At 40.9% G+C, this 21,542-nt stretch overlaps 2 protein-coding genes across 2 annotated transcripts; both read right to left on the reverse strand.

The window, feature by feature from the left end:
• Positions 1-3,400: 3,400 nt before the first annotated feature.
• Positions 3,401-6,426, reverse strand: LOC143186477 (uncharacterized). The gene is made up of 2 exons (XM_076390156.1): positions 5,350-6,426; positions 3,401-5,296 (listed from the first exon to the last, which is right to left on the reverse strand). The coding sequence occupies exons 1-2, from the start codon at positions 6,424-6,426 to the stop codon at positions 3,401-3,403; spliced, it is 2,973 nt and encodes a 990-aa protein (XP_076246271.1).
• A 3,629-nt stretch (positions 6,427-10,055) lies between these two features.
• Positions 10,056-10,628, reverse strand: LOC143186478 (uncharacterized). Its single transcript, XM_076390157.1, has 2 exons — positions 10,534-10,628; positions 10,056-10,461 (listed from the first exon to the last, which is right to left on the reverse strand). The coding sequence occupies exons 1-2, from the start codon at positions 10,626-10,628 to the stop codon at positions 10,056-10,058; spliced, it is 501 nt and encodes a 166-aa protein (XP_076246272.1).
• Between the last annotated feature and the right edge of the window lie 10,914 nt (positions 10,629-21,542).

Genomic DNA, 21,542 nt, shown 5'->3' on the forward strand with positions numbered 1-21,542 from the left:
TTAGATGCTTTAATCTAAAATCAAAGGAATTACGCTTTTAGTTGCATTTTGTATAAGGGAAACACATTCGCCACAAATCTAAATACAGTATTCGGCTGAATTCAAAAGTTTAGATTTAACCTGTGTCCAAAAATTTATGTTACTTGTAAATCATTTTACAATGATTTTGTTCAAATAAAATTAATCCAATTGATCTAGATTTTGTCATTTGTTGAACAAAATTTCATTTGTCAATGTTACGTCTGCTTAGACTTTTCAGAAATAGGCATGTCCAGTTTTACAGGCGTTTTGTTCTACTGTGCGTCGCTGAGTGACCAGAAAGGAGTCGTTCCACCCTATCGGAGTGACTGGAGATCCTCCTTCGCCAGGTCGATACACAAATCGATATCGATCTTCCTTCAACACCCCAAAAACGTTGACACCCCCGAACGCGCGAATCGGAAGGAGACGGAACTGAGGAGAAAGCGGACTCCGAAAAAGAGAGGAGAAAGGACTAAACTCATCGTACGGACTCTCTCGTCTCGTTGAAAAGTTGACTCCCAAACCGATTCGTGGGAAATTAACGGCAGAATTTCACTTCACTCTCGAGATCCATCCAAAACATTTTATTTAAAAACAGCCGCTAAGATTAAGTTGGCAAGCGACAAACGAATATCGTGATATACATCACTTGCGAAATGAACAAAACCGTTTTATCTTCCCTTTTTGTCGTAGCTCGCTTCGAATCTTAATCAGGGAGATATTATCGACACACTTTGATTCTTTATACTGTTACACCCACTTGTTTACAAATTCGCGAGACTTATGCAAATATTTTGCTGCATCCCTGGCACTCATTTTGGGTCCTTTCGGGTGATGGCGCTAGAAGACAGCTTCGAATTGTTTAGCGTATACAGCACTCATCTCGAAATGATCTGAACTTCTCAGTGACAGAAACGGTACTTAGAGAATTGAAGTTACTGCGTATTAGAGGAGACTTTGTATATTTTGATTAGCACAATCTTTGACTCATTACGTATCAAATTTCACAGATATTGCGTTCACGTTCTTGTGCTACAGACTGCATAATTCAATCTTTTCGTCTTTTTACAGATGAAGAAAGTATTGAAAGAATCATAAGATATACAAACCAGAAGGCTGAAGCACACTATAATGATATACCTAACAAGGAATGGAAACCCATCGATCACTGTGAATTATATACATTTTTTGGCATACTTATAATATTAGGAACATTTCGTTCGATTCTCACTGTTGTAGAAGAACCATTATTGCGCTACTTTTGATTCATGCTTGATAAAACTGGAAAACGTCTACGATCGCCACCTTTTGAGCATTTTGATTTAGATTTTCTTTTAAAATATTTAAGTACATTATTTTGTCCATTGTATCCGTAATAATCTGCAGATTATCCACTCCGTGATAACTAACGCAGCCCCAAACCACTATGTGACCGTCCTCGTGCTTAATAGTACTTGGGATGCAACTCCGTGTTTGGTTTACGTCAAACTTTTTGCGGACCGTCGAAGCCCTAAATAGTAAATTTGCTTTCATCGCAAAAGATGACATTATGTCAAAATTCAGGAGGCTTTAAAACAGCTTTTCGCGAATTCTATTCTTTTTTTTCTGTTAATTTCACTTACATAAGGCTTTTTTTCTTGTTTTGCAGCCGTTGTACCCGTTCTTTTGCAGTGTTCTTGTAACTGTTTCATGGGAAACTTCTCCAGAAGAATCTTGACGAAGTGAGTTGATTTGGGGAGCACTTATTTTTGGATCTTTTTTGACTTTTCTCACTGCAAAACGTTCTTCTGAGGAATTTAATAATTTTTTCCTATCATGGTCTGGTTTATTTTCTATTCGTCCTTCTTCTTCGTATTGTTTTATAACGTATTGCACAGTAGACTAATTTTTGCAAACAATTTCTCCAATATCTCTAGTGGATTTTCTATTTTTCCAATGAAAAATAATGATTTTTCTAACTTCAACATTTGTTTCTTTACTTTTTCTACCCATAATACTGAATTATTGAAACGAGAAGCTATAAATGAAAATTAATACTTCTTGGACACTTGTATACATTATACTGACTACTTTCAGCGAGAATCACAAACAAATACAAATTAAAGTCATATTTGTAGTGACTATCGGCACGCACGAATGAAATATTTGGCTTGCAAAGAGAAAAAAATTCAATCCGCAATGAATACAAATAATATAAAAGTTCGTTAAGATAATCTATTAATCGCGTGTAGACCGTTTGGGGTTGCTATTTGGATCCGATAATGTTGTGACCTCATTAACACTATTTTCGGTTGGCAAAATGCAGATTTTAGTTATCGGTTTCTTAACGATCCCATCAATTGTCCTAATGGAAACGACTCTGACAACCTCATGTTCGCGATGGACCTGATCAATCCGCCCAAGAGGCCGTTGTAAAGGTGACAGATTTGTACGGTTCGCGATTTCGTCTCGCGAATCTCGGGTTGTCACTCGCCAAGTTAATATTGAGTAACTGTTTCAAATTACTTCGGATAGTCCTCGACGATAAAGTGTAAAATGACTAAAATGGAAGAGTCCGATTCTATGACTCGTTAGGTTAACAAATCGACAAGTCCGAACGATGACTTGCGATCCCCTGTCGTTACGTTTAGAAATCAACTCGTCCGAATGACGACGTTTTATCTTCTGTTTTCGATTTTTTCGGAGTTCGCTCTTCATCCCCTTACAACCCCCAAAACGCGCGACTCTAAGGGCGTCACCGATTTTGCACGATGAAACAAAAATCGATATTGATTGGCCTTCGACCGAAAGAAGGAAGATCCTCCTTGTCACCCTGACGGGGCAAAGGAACCGCCCCCGATTTCCTCGCGATGAAGGTGGAGGAGACCTCGCCTTCATGTCGAAGGCCGCGAAGATTGGGGAGGAAGAACGAACCCCGGAATAGCGTGGCTCGAGCGGGCCCACGCGCGTATTTTCCGAATATTTTTATGGCCGTATTGTCCCGCTAGTCAGCTCCGATCCTACGAGTCCGAAAAGGATGAGCTGGCGAAGGCACCGATTGCGGGGCAATACGGCCTTCGATGGTTATTAGGGAGGAACACTCCGCTCGAAGAAAGCACGAAATTACTTTATTCGGCCAGATGTGGATTTTTAGAAATATGAATGAATAAGCAAGTCCTTAAAGAATTCGGATTTCCACATCTGGCAGCAATAAATGCGTTTGCCTCTTCGAACGGAACATGCTCCCCCCGTTGATCAATTAAGTTGATCAATACCTTACTCGATATTCTACAATAATTCGGAACTCGAACGGTCGTTCCGTTATGCAATGTTAAACGGCGTATAATACAAAAATATTATTAATATTACTTATCGCTAAAATATCGACTAATAATTGTCTTTATCCTGATGTCACATTGTGGATTGGAAGGGGTGTCAGACGTTTAACATTTCGACGGTAAATTCCGGTTGACGTCTGAACGGTGACCGTACGAATGATGCCATCTTCGCCCGGATGGACCTCGATGATTCGCCCGAGATTCCATTGCAGCGGTGGCAGATGATCGTCCTTGAGAACGACAATGGTTCCCATTTTGATTTCGTGCGAACCCTTTGTCCACTTATGTCGAACGTTTAAGTGGTTAATGTATTCCTTGTACCACCTTGACCAAAAATCTTGTTTCACCTTTTGGATGTGCTGCCAATTTGACAGCCGATTCGTCGGTGTAGATGTGAAATCAGCTTCTGGCAAGCTCGTTAATGAAGCGCCGATCAAAAAATGTCCAGGAGTCAGAGCGACTGGATCGTTTGGGTCAGATGATAAAGGAGTTAAAGGACGGGAGTTCAGGATAGCCTCGATTTCTGTCACAAAAGTAGTAAATTGTTCGTACGTGAATAATTCTTCACCGACGACCCGCTTCAGGTGATGCTTAAACGATTTCACGGCTGCTTCCCATAACCCGCCGAAATGAGGTGACAAGGCTGGCATGAAATGCCAAGAGATTTCTTTTTCATCAAGAAATCGACGCATCCCTTTGTCGTCGCGTAGGGTTTCGTGAAGCGCGGTCAATTCATTCTGAGCGCCAATAAAATTTGAGCCGTTGTCAGAGTAGACATTACGACAAATTCCTCGTCGTGCGATGAATCGTTTTAACGCGGCGAGAAAAGCTTCGGTCGTTAGATCGCTCACGACTTCTAAATGAATAGCCTTTGTAGCGAAACAAATAAATACCGCGACGTAAATCTTAATTCGCGTACGGTTTCGATAACGCTTTTCTTTTATGTAAAAAGGTCCACAATAATCGACACCGCAATTGTGGAACGGTCGAGTTTCGGTGATTCGATTAGCTGGCAGATTACCCATTACGTAATTTACCGTAGGTGGGTTGACGCGAAAACACTTGACGCAATGCCGGACGATTTTACGTGTAATGTTATTACCATCGATAGGCCAATACTGCAGTCGTACGGTGTACAGTGTTGATGTTATGCCTGCGTGATAATTTTGTACATGTGCTCGACGAATAATTAATTCCGTGACATGATTATTTTTCGGCAATAGAATTGGATGTTTCTGATAAAACGGTAAATTTGAATTTCGAAGTCGGCCTCCGACACGCAAAATTCCCTTATCATCTAGAAATGGATGCAACGATAAAAGCTTGCTCTTCGGATGTAATTCTGTATTGGCCTTTAAATTTTGAATGTCCGATGAAAATGTCGATGCTTGAACTGTGCGAATGATACAGTCGTTTGCATTTCGGATTTCATCGATTGTAAGAGGTCCGGTTTTCCGGTTACGAAATCTAAAACAATATGCGATTATCCGACGGAGTTTGACAATACAAGAAAACCGGTTAAAAATCTGGTCGCTAGTTTCGGTGGATGTTGCTAAGCACGTGATTTTTCGCGATTCCGGAACGTCTGACGATGACTCGAACACAGATTCTGGCCAATCCGATTCAACGCTAGTGAGCCAATTAGGTCCGCAGTACCAAAGTTTGTTGGTCAAGAATCTTGATGCCGTGATCCCTCGCGATGATAAGTCGGCCGGGTTGTCATTAGATCGAATATGTCGCCAAATTGAAACCTCCGTTTTCGTTTGGATTTCTGCAACTCGATTTGCGACAAACGTTTTCAATGTACCCGGTGGCCTTTGTAACCAATTCAACACAATAGTTGAATCTGTCCACAGACATACGCGATCGATGTTGCAATTTAACGCTTCGCGGACCGATACATACAGTGACGTTAAGAGGGTAGCGCCGCATAATTCCAATCTTGCGAGACTGACAGTCTTCAAAGGTGCGACTCGCGATTTCGCACACAGCAGACTTGATTTTATATGACCTCGCTTATCGATGGATCGAACGAAAAAGCACGCGCTATATGCGCGTTCGCTAGCGTCGCAAATCCGTGTAACTCGACTCGGTGACCCATGCGTTGCGCAACATGACGTTCGAATGTTACGTTATTTAATCGCTGAAGTTCCTCTTCGTAAGTTGTCCATTCCGTATGGAGGTTGGTCGGTAAAGACTCGTCCCAGTCGAGTTTCAGTTGCCAAAGTCGTTGCATGAAAATTTTTGCCGTGATGGTAATCGGTCCGAGCAAACCTAGAGGGTCAAAAATCTTCGCAATTGACGACAGTACGGTACGTTTCGTGTGTTTCTTCGACGATGGGAGATTAACCGAATAATTAATCGAATCTTGGCGTGCGTTCCACGTGATTCCAAGCGTTTTGATTCCATCGATTTCCCCGAAGAACTTGGGATGTATCTGATCTTCAGACAATCCTGATAGTAGGCATGGGTCGTTCGATACCCATTGATGAATATTAAGGCCTCCACGTTGAAGGAGATCGATTATCTCGTTTCGTAATCCTAATGCTTCATCGTAGGATGATGCGCCGGTCAGAAGATCGTCCACGTATAGATCCTGCTTCAGGATACTGGCAGCCTTCGGACAGCTGTTTCTCTCATCGTCCGCGAGCTGATGTAAACATCGGATAGCGAGGAATGGAGCCGATGAAAGTCCGAAAGTGACAGTATTTAATTGATAGGTTGATATCTCGTTGCGATCGTTCCTCCACAAAATCCGTTGATAACGCCGATCTTCTGGTCGTACGATGAATTGTCGGTACATCTTCTCTATATCACCGGTTATCACGTATGCGTGTATACGAAACCGTAATAATAAAGAAAAAATATCGTCCTGGATGGTAGGACCCACGAGTTGCGTATCGTTTAATGATATTCCGGAGGTGGTTTTCGCTGAGCCGTCAAAAACTACCCGAATCTTCGTCGTTGAACTCGTGGGTTTCATGACCGCGTGGTGAGGCAGATAGAACTCGGGTGCGTCAGGTGCGTCTACCTGGCTCATATGGCCAAGTGCAATATACTCTTGAATAACGGCTGAGTATTCTTGCATCAAATCAGGGTTGCGTAGAAACTTGCGTTCTAATGCTAAGAATCGATTCAACGCGTGCGGGTCATTCCACGCGAAATCGGGCACGTTTCGGAGCAAGTTCTTGTAATTTGCTCAAATTTGAATATGTTGTAGTCTTTAACGATATTTAAACGTGCCCCAAAGGATTTTTCAAAATTTTGAAAATTGTCGATTTTACAGCTGTTTGAAGTTAAGTGCTACCTTTTTTTTAAAAAATTATAGCTATTGAACTAGTAAGCGGATGGAGATGAGCTTTACGGTGCTTATAGAGAAAACATTGAAGTTTGTAAAAAAAATTATTTCATTTAAAAAAACTTGTTTTTTAATCATCTTTTTTGCAATTATTTTAAACAAATGCAGGTTTTTAAGATGATGCGCGATTTTAAAAATCTGAAAAAAAAGGAGAATATAGTTTGATCCTTCCCCTTGATGGACAAACTTTCAAAAAGATGGACATTTTAAAATTGGCCCTGTGAAAATTGCTGAAAGTTGACGCTGCGTCGAGTCGCACTGCTGTGGCGGGCGCGTCGTCGCTGGCAGCCTACTCGTGTCCAGCGGACGAACGTGCGTTATTATTTGCGATCAAGGCGGCAAATATTGGTAACTCACTCTTTGTCAATGATACTTATTGACAAGTTCACATTCATTTTTGCCATGTGAAGTTGCAAAAAAGTGCCATTCTGCATTAATACCAAAATCTTCGAAATGAAAGCTAGGATTTAAGAGATTATATTTATGTTTTCAAGAATAAGACGAAGATTGAGTTACCAATATTTATTGATTGCATTAAACCTTGCAAATGCTCGGAGATAATGTAGAATAATGTTGGGTGAAGTCGCCTTGATTCCAAATAATAACGCACGTTCGCCCGCTGGAGTCGAGTAGGCTGCTAGCGACGACGCGCCCGCCACAGCAGTGCGACTCGACGCAGCGTCAACTTTCAGCAATTTTCACAGGGCCAATTTTAAAATGTCCATCTTTTTGAAAGTTTGTCCATCAAGGGGAAGGATCAAACTATATTCTCCTTTTTTTTCAGATTTTTAAAATCGCGCATCATCTTAAAAACCTGCATTTGTTTAAAATAATTGCAAAAAAGATGATTAAAAAACAAGTTTTTTTAAATGAAATAATTTTTTTTACAAACTTCAATGTTTTCTCTATAAGCACCGTAAAGCTCATCTCCATCCGCTTACTAGTTCAATAGCTATAATTTTTTAAAAAAAAGGTAGCACTTAACTTCAAACAGCTGTAAAATCGACAATTTTCAAAATTTTGAAAAATCCTTTAGGGCACGTTTAAATATCGTTAAAGACTACAACATATTCAAATTTGAGCAACTTACAAGAACTTGCTCCGAAACGTGCCCGATTTCGCGTGGAATGACCCGTGCGATCGTGAATCTCCCAGATTCTCTTTATTTCCGTTGAACGGCAGTGCAACAACATAACGTCCTGTTAAGTCGCGTCGAACGTGGGTCGAAAAATGTTTTTCGCAAAGCTGTTCTTCCGTGGAGAAATGCCGCTGTCGTGGACCTTCTTCAATTTCCCAAAACTGTTTCAGGTCGAAGTTCACCGCGGTGACGAATGTCTTCCGAGTTGTCCGTGGTTGGATGGCTGGAACACTCCCCCCGATGATCCATCCCAGTTGCGTCTTTTGTAAGACGAGAACCTCGTCGCAATGTTGGTTGAGATGGATTTGCCCGATGCTGAGACAGGTCAAAGTCGGACCTGTGCCGATAAGCATGTCGATGGCTGCGGGTTTATGAAAATTCGGATCTGCCAACTTTATGTTAGCCGGGATCTGAATCGTCGTTCGATTAATTTGTACGTTTGGCAACTGACTCGAAATCCGCGGGATTACAAAAAAAGTCAGGCTGCGTTGATAATTCGATGTCCGTGACTTGATTGTTGCTTGAACGAGTTGTCATATCAACGGACAGTTCTAAATGCATTACTTTTGTATAAAAGCAGACAAAAACACTAATATAACCTTTCGTGATGGTTTTACTATGAGTTCTGTTCTTAGTCATAGATGGACCTGCATAGTCAACGCCGCAGGTATAGAGCGGCCGAGACGGAGTAACCCGGGCAACAGGTAGAACCTCTATTACCTGAGTCACTAATCTCAGTTTCAAACGAAAACATCGGATACATTTATGAAGTACACTTTTAACCGTTCTTTTCGCCAAAGGTAGCCAATACCTAGTCCTTAAAGATGCAATAGTGGCTTGACAACCTGCATGCAACATCAAGTGTTTCTATTCAATCAACAGCCTTGTAAAGGCATGCTTCGAAGGTAAAATTAAAGGACACCTCTGTTCGAAATTTAGTGGTGCGTTTCTCAAATGTCCTCCCACCCTAAGCACTCCTCTAACGTCTAGAAAAAAATTTAATGAGTGCAGGATACTACCGGTGGAAATACCTGTATCGGATGTTAAAATTCATATTTGTGATTTGAAATGTTCATACTGTGCAACCTTTATAAGAATGTTCCTAGCATTTCGAAGTTCAGATGTAGATAAACACCCTGTTAGAAATACATATTTAGGATTTGCACGCGATCGAATGTTATGTATGAACTACAAAGTACGTCTCGAATTAATCGTGAATAAGACGAAAATCGCGTAAAGATATCCCAATTCTGAACTTCCGTAGTCACGAAAGTTGAACTAATTCGTTTTTCTTCTGGAAGATTCGAATTTGATGTTTCTGTTAACGGCCAGAGCGATGAATCCTTGCACCATAATCTTGACTGAAAAAGATCAAATGGGTTGAGTGCTCTTGAAATTATATCTGCACGATTCTCAGTTGATGGAACATGGCCCCAAGTATCACTGATCAATTGTTGAATTTCCGCCGTTCGGTTCGCCACAAATGTTTTCCATCGGCTCGGTGGCGATCGAATCCACGCAATGACAATCATAGAGTCCGTTCAATAGAATTTCTTGTGCGAAGCAGATCCGAATGTATCCCGTACTTTCTTCATTACTTGCGAAAGTAACAGCGCTCCGCAAAGTTCCAATCTCGGAAGACTCACCTTTTTTAAGGGAGCCACCCGTGATTTAGCGCACACCAGCCGAACCGTCCACAGATTTTGGCCATGTAATTCCAATGAGTTAGATTCAGACAAGGCTCGCTTGGGCACGGTAATAGTGGTCAGAAACTGCAAAATATCCCGAAATGTCCATTGGCTCAACAAATCCTGTGGAAGTGATTCATCTCATCCAATTTGTAATTGCCACAATTTTTGCAAAATCAATTTAGCTTGAACGATAACAGGTCCTATCAGCCCAAGTGGATTAAAAATTTGTGAAATATCTGATAGTATGGATCGCTTCGTAACTTGTTGCCTACTTATCAGATTAATTTTGTAGTGCAAGTTATCGTTGATTGTGTCCCACCATTGTCCCAGTGTTTTAGGATCCTTATAAAAGTTTATCTCCACATTTGTTCACCATTACTTAGGACTTCAACGTCATTCGTAGCCAATTTTCACAATTTCATTCCTGCTGTTTGCAAAATCCTAATCAGTTCGTTCTAAAAAATCCGAGCATCATAAATGCAATCTATGCATGTTAATAAATCATCGACATAAAAGTCTCTGATGATAGTTCAACTAGCTGTTAGGAATTTCTTTGAAAATAAATTACCCAGGTGACGGAGAACTCGTATCGCAAGAAATAGTGTTGAAGCAGTCCCGTACGTTACCATATTTAACTCAAATACTTGAATTAGCTCCAAAGGGTTTGGTCTCCATAAAATCCTTTGAAAACGGCGATCTTCCCTGTCGACACGTACTTGTCGGTACATCTTCTCAATATCTCTCGACAAAACATATCGATGTTTCCTTAATCGCACAATGATAGAGAACAGATCATCCGGAACCGCCGATCCTACCATTTGAGTGTCGTTAATTGACAACCCAGATGTGGTTTTTGCAGAACCATCAAAAACAACACCTAGTTTTGTTGTAGTGCGTTTGAAAACTGCGTGATACAGTAAAAAATACATGAGTTGTCTGCAGTCGGATTTGTCGGTAAGTAATTTCTGACAATATGCCCTAATGAACAATATTTTTCCATAAATTCACAATAACACTGTTTCAGTTCCGGTTGTTTGGTAAATTTCCTTTCTAACGTTAGGAACCGTCTCGTTGCTTGATCGCGCGAATCCTCTAACTTGCATAGATTTTCTTTCCACGGAACCTTCACCTCGAAACGTTCATTTCAATCCCGTGTAACAATTTGAAGAAAATGATCATTTTTCAGTACTGCAGAGTTATCAGCTATGGAATGTTCAAGGTCCCAAAATTGTTCATTAGCGACGTGATAACAAGACGTTTGTGTTAAAGTACGATCCCACAGCAAGCCAATAGTTCCCCCAATGATCCATCCTAGTTGGGTTTTTTTGAGAATAGGTTGGCCCAGTTCAAGTTGGTGACGACCGATACATTATAAATCCCAGTAATCGTATGAATTTAAGCCCCGATAATCATATGAATTTAAGTCGGTTTCTCGAAATGTGGATCTGCTAATTTAAATCCTGGCGGAATAACAACGGAACCCGGGTTGAGCGACGCGATGTGCTTGTTAGGCTACCCGTTATTCGAGGTAATACAAAACATACAAGGGATTGAGAAAACCCATTAAATCTCGAACTTAATTCTATGTGAGTCTTACATCGAACCCCTTGCATTAAACCTCCGATTCTCGAAATCTGCGTATCTGATTCCATACAAGTTGGGATTGTGATCTCGAATCCAGTAGTACCCTGCACTCATGCTTATATCCATGACAATCCTGTAAGTTTACAATTGCAGTTGATAACAATGCGATTTCAGCAGAACACGTAGACTGAACAACATTAAAAGATTGAGGCATTAACTACCTTAGTATCAGCACTAGAATCCGCTGGCTTTTATGATGGCGCAGATGTTCAAGCATCATCAACAGCCACAGTGCTGGTGACTGCTTGGAAGGTTGCTCGATATGCAAGAGAATATGATGTTTTTTTATTACAAATTCGACAAGAACTGCGAGTATAGTCCTTGTTTCGATGACCAACGTTTAAATAATTAAAACATGCGTGTAATTGTTGTACACGTGATACTCGTGTTACCGGAGTTAAAGCTTTAAATTCAGTACACTGTAACAATGAATGAGATCCCTTACATATCGAGCAAGATTGAGGGTTGGCGGTATACGCCGTGGCCTGTTCTTTCTTACGGTTGCTACCTGGGTTAAGTTTGGATTGTGTCTTGGCTGTACAGTAATGTTGCGGACAAGAGCCGTTTCGTCTACACGGACGAGAGATGTGGTTTATCTCCACTACCTCGTTTGATACGTGACGCCACGAAACCAATTCTTGGAACCATCGCGTTCGAGCTCGACGCCCAAGAACAAGGACGTCATAAAAAACAACGATAGCATTAGGGATTTAAATAGGAAAAATTGAAGTTTCTTATTGACAAACGGATTTTCACGCAAGTAACATAAATCGATTCCTTGTGCTCTCCCGATTAAAATGATGTCAAACACGACATGATTCCGATTATTTTTAACAAAGATACATAAAACTTGGTTTGTAGAACGAAAGGTCATGCTCATCGCGCTATGTAAACAGACCCGGGCGCGACTCTCGTCCGTGAGTGGTAGTCGATTCGACGAGCGCGTCTCTCGTCGTAGGGCTAACTCCCTATTATTCCCTCATATTTTTGTGTTTAATTATTTAATGACTGAAATTATTAAGAAACTGAAAGCGTAACACAAAAAGTATATAAGTTCCGTTTTAAATGTTTAGAAATTTTTATTTTTTTATTTTCAATATCTTCTTTCCGACATCGATTAAATATAATATACATAAATTCTGTTAGCCAAATCTTCATTTATTGTAATTTTTGCTCGTAAAGAACTGACAGAAAAGTAACTTTGACGATTCTCCGTAACCGTCGCAGGGTTCCAACCTTTATTATTTAAATATCTTTATTATAAATAATAGGAATCATGTCGTATTTGATATCATTTTTATCGGGAGAGCACAAGGAATCGATTGGTGTTACTTGCGTGAAAATCTGTTTGCAAATAAGGAACTTCAATTTTTCCTATTAAATCCCTAATGCTATCCTTGTCTTTTCTGACGTCATTGATTTCGGGCATCGAGCTCGAGCGATGCCTCGGAGATGCATCTCCGGTCGTGTACCAATTATCTCGGCGACCGAGAGCAAAGGAAGCCGAATCGACTACCAGTCGCGGACGAGAGTCGCGACCAGATCCGAGAGCGGCTGTCGTCCGCAACATTACTGTAAACACCGGTAAAGAATTTTCGGCAAAAACCAGGGAGACACCAAAGTGAGACCGATTGTTCTAGAAGAAAATCGAACGATCGGGACCCTCTCTTCCTGGACCCTTAAGCCGCTTGGGAGGGGAGACGAAGTATTTCCGTCTCTATCTCTCCAAGGGAAAAAGCGCCCCCGCGAAATCGCGGGCGCCACCGAAATCGGCTGGGAGCGTCGTGACGGCCGAATCAGTACAAATAAAGCCATGGACAGTGACGCAACAGCAACACAAAGTTCCCACGCCGACCTGAACTCCGAAATTTCGGCAACGTTCGACCGTTGCCTGAGGATCGGGGAACAGGCGCTGCAGGCCGACATCCCCTCAGCCACACCGGAGGAGCCGGCGAGTCAAAAAGAGCAGGAATGGATCCTGCTCATGGGGGCCCAGGAGTTGCGGGTGCCGAGGCACATCCCCCGCATGACCAGGCGGTACCGGTGTGCCGTCCCCGGAGGCCGCTACGTCCTGCGCTGGGACAAGGAGCAGCGACTGACGTCGCTGCTCTGGAAGCCGACGGTCGCGCCCCAGCCGACGACACCGAAGCCGACAACCTGAGCCGCCCCTGCTAGGGAAGGACCCAAGGGCAGTAGGCCCTCCAGCCAGCTGGGACCCAAGTCGCCTGAAGAGAGACGGCGCCGTACTCCCGCGTCGCCAAGGGAAAAGGCAAGGCCCACGACTGGCAGCGGCCGCCCCCGGCAACCACCCCGCCCCACGGGGCCAACACTGGAGAAACTGCCGCGCGCAGTAGTCAGCATCGCGGTGGAAACCTCGATGCGTCTGCTGCACCAGCAGCAGCAGCTCCGACAGCAGCAGAGCGCGGCTCCACCTGCTAATAAGTAAGTTCAGCTAAATTTATACTTTGATTGAATTTACGACACCGCTGCGAGTGAGTTCATTTCAATTGAACTTCACTTGTAGCACCTTTCTCTCTCTTATTCGCGAAGAAAAGCATTAGTCTTTCGAATTTCGCGTCGTGAAGGGCATTCGGCATAACATTACCGATTCTCTGTTGCACGGACTGTGCAAGGGGGGCGGTATGTTTAAAAAGCGGTTATATAACGAGCACGTAGCTCGTTCGCGAGATTCCTGATCTGTTAGTATACGTGACCGACCGAAGGTCGCCTTCGGTTGGATATTCCGTTGTCTTAGCAGAAAAACACGGTCAGCTGTCGTATGACTTGTTTTTATCATTAAAATTGAAGTTCAAACAAAGTAAGCGTTGTCGAGCAACGGTTTTGAACTCCAGGCTCGATGTCGAGTGGGGACATCGGAGCCTGAAGGAGAGAGAGAGTCAATCGTAACACATTAGTACGAAACAAAAGATAATTAGTGAGCGCCGCGTAGTGGTAAAATTTAGCACGTTCTCCGCTTTGCGGAGACACACGCGGCTTTCGCCCCAGTCGTCTTACGACAACCTAGCTTGCGACAGTCAGTGCGACCGTTCTTCAAGTGTCTCTCAGCCTAGCAAATCTTAAGATTTCAAGTAGTTTGGTTGCCAGACACTTGAACTCTCACTAGCTTTCAATAGCTGAAACATTGTCTCCTGCAACTAGGAATCTGCTCTGCTCGATTCATACGTATAATACGTACGACAGAGCACCTATAGTTCGTCAAAGGTGACAATTTAGCGAGATTTGCGCTCTTGGAATCGGGGGCTGCCCTGATTTTCTGAGTTTCGTCTTCGTCTAGGAGCAACAAAGGCCGCTGCCTGGTTGATCCCTGAGAGACGGGTTACAACAGAGAGAGCTAACGTACGTGCCTATCACCTCTGCGTTACTCGCGCTCTGCCACCCCGTTTAGAAGCAACCCCCGTGTGACGAATAGAAGCACACGGTGAGGTGAACGGAGTCGTGGAGCCTCTGGCCGTCCTCAGCCTCCAGGACTAGCAATCGCTAGTTATAGCGTGTCCCCCCGCTCGCGAATCGTGGCCTTAGGGTTCGCAAGCGGTTAAAGGATTAGAATCCACCGGGTGATTTCAACAAAATTCCGTTTATTGAGCAGAAGTAGTGAAGAGTTCGGAAGGTTACAGTGATCGCTTCGACCAGCTCTCGGCCGTGGCTTTTCTCGAACTCCTCGAATTCCAACTCTCTCGAGTTCTATTCGGCGTTTTTTGGTGAGTCGCACATTACCATATATGGTTCTGTTAGTAACAATGTTGAGGTGTCGATGCTGAGTTAGCGGAACGTGCTAAGCGGAACGCGTGTCTTTCTAGAGCGTTCTCGGGTGACGCAATTATGTTACTCGGATGAGCGTTGTCTGGCACAACAACATAAATATTTATATCTCTAGATACTGTAAATGTGTTGAATTTCAACCGTATCGCTCTCGCGTATAAATAAGCAGTCTCAACATCAACTGGCATAGAATATAAGGGAAAATTAAACCGCAAAATTATTTATTTTAATTCTCTCGTAATGAAATTAGACTATTTGTAACGTATTATAAATTTATTCTGAGATAGAGATCTCTCGAAATGCGAATAGAAAAGCGCTACAAGGTGCGGGCCGATATATTGGCTCTGGCACTTTTCGTCAGTGCACCGAGGGCCGATATATCGGCCTCCGGCACTAAAAGGGTTAAACACACCTTAGTATTAATAAACAAAAGTGGATATACCCTGACGTTAGCGTAACGAAGAAAGGAGTATCGGTTTCGTTTCTGCGCTAGTTTTGCGCCAGTTCCCGGAACAGGAATGACAGAGAGCGTGCCGTCATTAACACCATCTCTATCTGCCGCATGGCAGTGATGTCATTCCTGTGTGAGGAACAGAGAGCATACGGCCACAGTGATGCGGTAGACAGAGATAGCGCTCAACAAGGACAGGCCTCTATGCGCGACAGAGAGACTCTTATGCGGCAACAGCCTGTGGCAGGGGTCGGCGCGTGCAGAACGCCTTCCCTCGCCTTCTGTTGACGCAAACAAATCTTTATATCGATAAAATACTTGTATTTACATCAACTTTTCTTCCGTGGTGAACTAATATCACGTAAGAAATCACTGAACTGATTTTTGCTTAAGTTGTTTTATTACTGCACTCTGTATATGATACAAAATATGTCTTACTGAATTTATCGCTCGCTTGACTTCGCCTCTCTGCTCCCAACCGAATATTGCCTCGAACCACTGTTGGTTGCTATCAGTTAGTCCCTGCCAAAGGAGAGAGGGTACACCTCTTACATTGTTTTGTTTATGAGGTCAATCATAGTTTGGATAAAGACTTCCGGCTTGATTGTTAACACCTGAACACGGCAAGTTAATAGGTGAAATAAATTGAAGTAGTTTACTCTCTTAACAGAGGGAATTTCTAATAATACGTGCATAAAAGTAAACATAAAGTAAGACAGAAACAATTATAATACAAAAATCTATAACTGATACAAGGTAATGAAAATAAACCGAAAAGTAGAGAAATAACCTACAAAATCAGTAACATTCAAACACACATCACATCACATCACACTATGGATGAAAACATGGAAATAGAAGAAAATATAAAGAGTAAAAGCCTATTAGGGAACAAAAATACTCAAAACTTTCCAACGACAAATAACAATGAAACACAAAGCCCTAACAGAAACAAAAAAATGGACATTTTAGGAATAAAAACATTCCCACGAACAAATGATCAACCACAACAAAAAAAAAATATTTAAAAACAACAATCCAAGAAGAAAATATAACAATAATAAATAGTCAGTCAAACACTAATCAAATATATAAAAAAACAAAACAAAATAAATACTTCGAAATGCAAGAAAATAATAAATACAACAGCAATATAAATGGACCATACATAGTGCAGATAACGTCAAAGGATGAATCACAAAACATAGGGAATCTACATCCATTACAAATAGGGAAAGAAATAGCCCCTCTCGCAACAGAACTGCAGAAAATAAATAAATTAGGGAAAGACAAAATACTGTTACGAGACGGGATGCGAGCAGCACGAGAGACCGTCGAGGATAGGTATATTTCCAAAGAATATAGTGGTTGATGTGTTAGTTGGTACACGGACGAAACTGATGCGAGATCAGTGAACCGTTGGGATTATTGTAGACGAGGACGAACCTGATGTAAAATCAGGGAGCCTCTGAGGATAGGTGTGCTTGCGGACGAAACTGATCGGTGATCAGTGAGCCGCAGGAGAGTGAGTCTTGTGAACGTACCTAATGCGAAATCAGGGAGTCACTGGGATCAGTTTTACAGACGAACTCAAATTAAAATTGGGGTGCTGTTAAGGAGGTTGGTGGTGAATTCGAACAGACGAGTCTGATGCGAAATCAGGGTGCTGTAAGGAAATTGGATAATGTACAGACGAACCTGGTATCAGATGGCTGTACGAAGTAGACGAAACTGATGTAAAATCAGTTAGCTACAGGATAAGTTAGCTTTCGTGGACGAACTCGAATAAATCGAGGAGCCACTAGATTGAATGCAGTTTCTTTGAAAGTAAGGGTATGCGGACGAAACTGATGTAAGATCAGGGAGCCGCAGGAAATGTTAGTGAGCCTCGTAACTTTTTAAATTACTAATTGATACAACTTGAGCGGTTAAACTGTATCGTGGTGGATCTGTCAACTTCGAATGGGATCGCTTAAGGTAGTTATAGGTTTGTAAGCAATCTACGCAAAATTACAATGAATACTTAAATATATTCTAAAATCAACCTTTACGTACAAGTGTACAGTATAGTGTTGTCGCGTAAAGTGTATGATTTTAATGCACGTTGTTAACGCACTGGCGATGCGGGGACTTACAGAGTGGTCGTAGGAATTGCCAGATAGTTTTTGTGCCGACTCGCGGATTCTATGAGGTTAAACTGTAGACCCGAAAGGATACTTTAGCCCGATCTAACTGGATAGCAACCAACTCTGACGAACTTGATTATCAACATGACGGTACTGTTCTGAACCCGTTAGGGCTAAAATCTCTGAGTTTATATAGGCCGGAAAATGAGTGGGTGTTCGTTAGAAATGTCCTACCCAGCTAATCGGAGCCGCGCTTCTATTAAGATAACGAAAAAACGAAAGTGCTAGGGCGTTTTCTCTTAACAGGCAGAGACTTGAATATTTGGGAGAGTAGTCGGAAAATATTCTCCGTTCGTAACAATACAATCGACATTTAACAACTACATTCATGCTAACAAATTCGTGGAAAATGTGTAACGAGTAAGAGGGAGGCCGCGAACTCCCCACTCGAGGCCGCCTCAGGCAGACATGTTTCGCGCCGCGGCCACCGCGGGAATAAAAGGCGGGCAAGCCGGACCAGGAATCAGAGCGTTCCAGCCGCCGAGCGTACAAGCAGCGAGCGATACCGCGATAAGGGCACAAGCTGGTTCTATCTTTTTGTGTAATAGACTGTCCTCAGTCCTCCAACGGACCCTTGGAGGTGGTGTCCTAACCGCTCCTTGTGGTAATAACCGTAGTCCTCGACGGGAGAGTTACCTCTCCGCGTCACCAACCGTGGGTCTCTGTGCCTCACCCGTGCGTAGCCCGGTGGACATAGGCGACGGACCCTTCGGCCAAGGCCAACGGGTGGCGTAGCCGCCGTGGCCTGTAGCGTCAACCTCCGACTCCGATCCCGATGATCCTACTCCCCTGCGTACTGTGAACACAGCGTGGAGCAGCGGCTCCCAACCTACAGACACCGACCAACGGAGCAGCAACGACTCCCAACCCGAGCGACTAAGTGCCCCCCCCCCCCCCCCCCCCCCCCCCGACACCGAGAAGGAACAGCGGCTCCCACTCCGAGTCACGCACGAGGGGCACCCGGCCTCTCCCGCCGCGCGTTACACAAAAGCCAATAAAGGACTGTTCACAAACGAGACATAGCTGACTCCCTTCATTCGCTGCAACGAACCCGGCGCCCGACTGAGCCCCCCCTCCCGGCGACCGCTCAACAGCGTGGTCACAAATGCAAAAAATAAACTAACGCAATGGTACACATATATTCCAGACTATAAAATATACAGACGAATAGTAATTTATGACATACCTAAAGATATGGAGTTAGAAGATATCAAAGAAGGAATAGAGGAGCATGAATCCAACCCAGGGGTACTAGAAATTGAAAGATTAATGAAATATGACAGGGAAAATGAAAATTTAACACCAACAAATGCGGTAAAAATAACAATAAAAGGAGACAAGCTACCACAGAATGTATACATATGGTATGTAAAATGCAAAATAGCTCCAGTAAAAAAAAATATTAAAACATGCAAAAATTGTCTGAGATATGGTCACATAACAAAACAATGTAGAGGACAAAAAAATGCCAAACATGTACAGAAATAGAACACCAAGATACTAAAGAATGTAAGAACATAGTTAAATGTCATAACTGCAAAGGGAACCACAAAACGTTTAGTATAAATTGCCCAGCATTCAAATACCAAAAGATATTAGCAACAACAATGAGTTATTACAATATTGGCCACAAAAAAACAAAAGAAATTATAAAAAAAAATAATTTTATAAACGAAAATCAAATTATAAATATATATTATAAAGAAATCAACAAAAACAAGCTATACGACTGGAATGAGAAACAATTTATAATTCCACTAACACCGGAAAAACTAGAAACCATAAATAAAGTTAACGACATAAAAGTAATGAAAATAAGAAAAGGAACAGAAAATGAGGAAACAATCATACAAGAAGGAAAAACTTCAGCAGGAAATAAACATAAACAAAAAAAAAAATGAAGATAGCTCAAAAAAAACGGAAGAAATACAAGTAAAAACATTATCCCTAAATAATACCTTTCCATATTTCGGGAAAGAAGAAATAACAACAAATAAAAATCAAACACTAATAACATCGCAAGTGAGACCTAAAATTAAAGGAATAACAAAAAATGAAAATCTAATTGAAAATAAAAAACACACAAGTGAACAAAAAAGTAGATCCAGAGTACTAGAAGAAATCACCAATATAGATTTAACAAAAACTTATCTAAAAGAAAAAAAATAAAAAGAAGTGTAACAGAACAAAATGAAAATAATTCAATGGAATTGTAGAGGAATCAAAAATAAAATTGTGGATCTAAAAAATATAGTTCAAGAATATGACGTAATAGTTTTGCAAGAAACCTGGCAAGATACTGGAAAGTACATAAATATTGAAAACTTCAACATAGAAAGAAATGATAGACAAGCTATCCATCATGGAGGTGGAACACTAATAGCCATAAATAAAAACATAATATACGACAAAATAAATGAAGATTACACAAATTTCAATTATTTTGAAATCCAAACAATAAAAATAAAAACTAAACAAAATAAGAATTTATACATAACCAATTTATACAAACCACCACAAATCAAAACAACAGGAAAAATATGGTATAAACTATTAAACAAAATAGGAAATATATCAAATTTTAAAAATCACATTATATGTGGAGACTTCAACGCCAACCATAAAATTTGGGGAAGTAAAACTAACAACATTACAGGCAAAAACCTTATATACGCAGTTAATAAAACAGAACTAATAATAGTTCAAAAGAATGAACCTACAATGATACCCAAAATAAATTGTAAACCAACTGCACCAGATCTACAAATAGTAACAATAGATCCCATGAATAGTGATCACAACCCAATTTCAATAGAAACCAACATACAATTACAAGAATTCAGAAATAACAGAACAAAACTAATAATAACAAAAGTTGACTGGGTTAAAACAAAAATGGATCTAGAAAAAATAATTTTTAAAACTAATATACTAAGGACTAATTACCTAGAAGAATATAATACACTAGTCAACCTAATACAAGTTATACTCATCCAAAATGGAGCAAGAAAAATTAACTACCAAAAACAAAACCAAAACAACATAAACAACACAACTAACAATAATATAGATACAACAAGGAAAAATAAAAATAAAAGACCAGCACTTAGATGGTGGAACGATGAATGCCAAGAACCTACAAATACCGGGAAAGGAGTATACTTAAAACATAAAAATCACCCAACTAATGAAAACCTAAATATATGGAGAGAAGAGATTAATAAAACAAGAAAAACGATTAAAATAGTAAAATCAAATAGCTTTAAAGAAACAAACAAAATTAACCCAAATACAAAGATAAAAGACATGTGGAATATAATAAAATCTTTTAAAAATAGTAAAATATGGAATACACCAAATAATAGCACACCAGAAGAACAAATTAATTCAACCAAGAATTATGCAGAAAAATTTGCTCCACCATCAACAGCATTTTGTACACAAATACATAACAAAAAAACGGAACTACCATCTATATAGAAACATAAAGTTACAACAAAAGAAATTTAAAAAATAATAAATACCCTAAAAATAAACACAGCACCAGGAGCGGACAACATCACAAATGAAATATTAAAAATCTTACCAGACAATATAATAAACAGATTAAAAGACATAATAACACAAATTATAGAGCAAGGAGAAATACCAGCAGATTGGAAAATATATAATACCACTTTAATACCAAAACAGAAGAAAAACAGTTACAGACCAATATCATTAGCCTCAAACATTCTAAAACTAACAGAAAAAATCATCAAAAACAGACTGGAACATTACATTGAAAACGACCTCATATTACCAAATATCCAATTTGGATACAGGAAAAACAAATCATGTCAAGATAGTTTAAATATATTTAATACAGATATATATTTAGCTTTCCTAAAAAGAGAATCCTTAGGAGCACTATTCATAGATATAGAAAGCGCCTTCGATAATGTTAGTCCATCAAT

The sequence above is a fragment of the Calliopsis andreniformis genome, unplaced genomic scaffold (genome assembly GCF_051401765.1).
Source record: "Calliopsis andreniformis isolate RMS-2024a unplaced genomic scaffold, iyCalAndr_principal scaffold0001, whole genome shotgun sequence".
NCBI lineage: Eukaryota > Metazoa > Arthropoda > Insecta > Hymenoptera > Andrenidae > Calliopsis > Calliopsis andreniformis.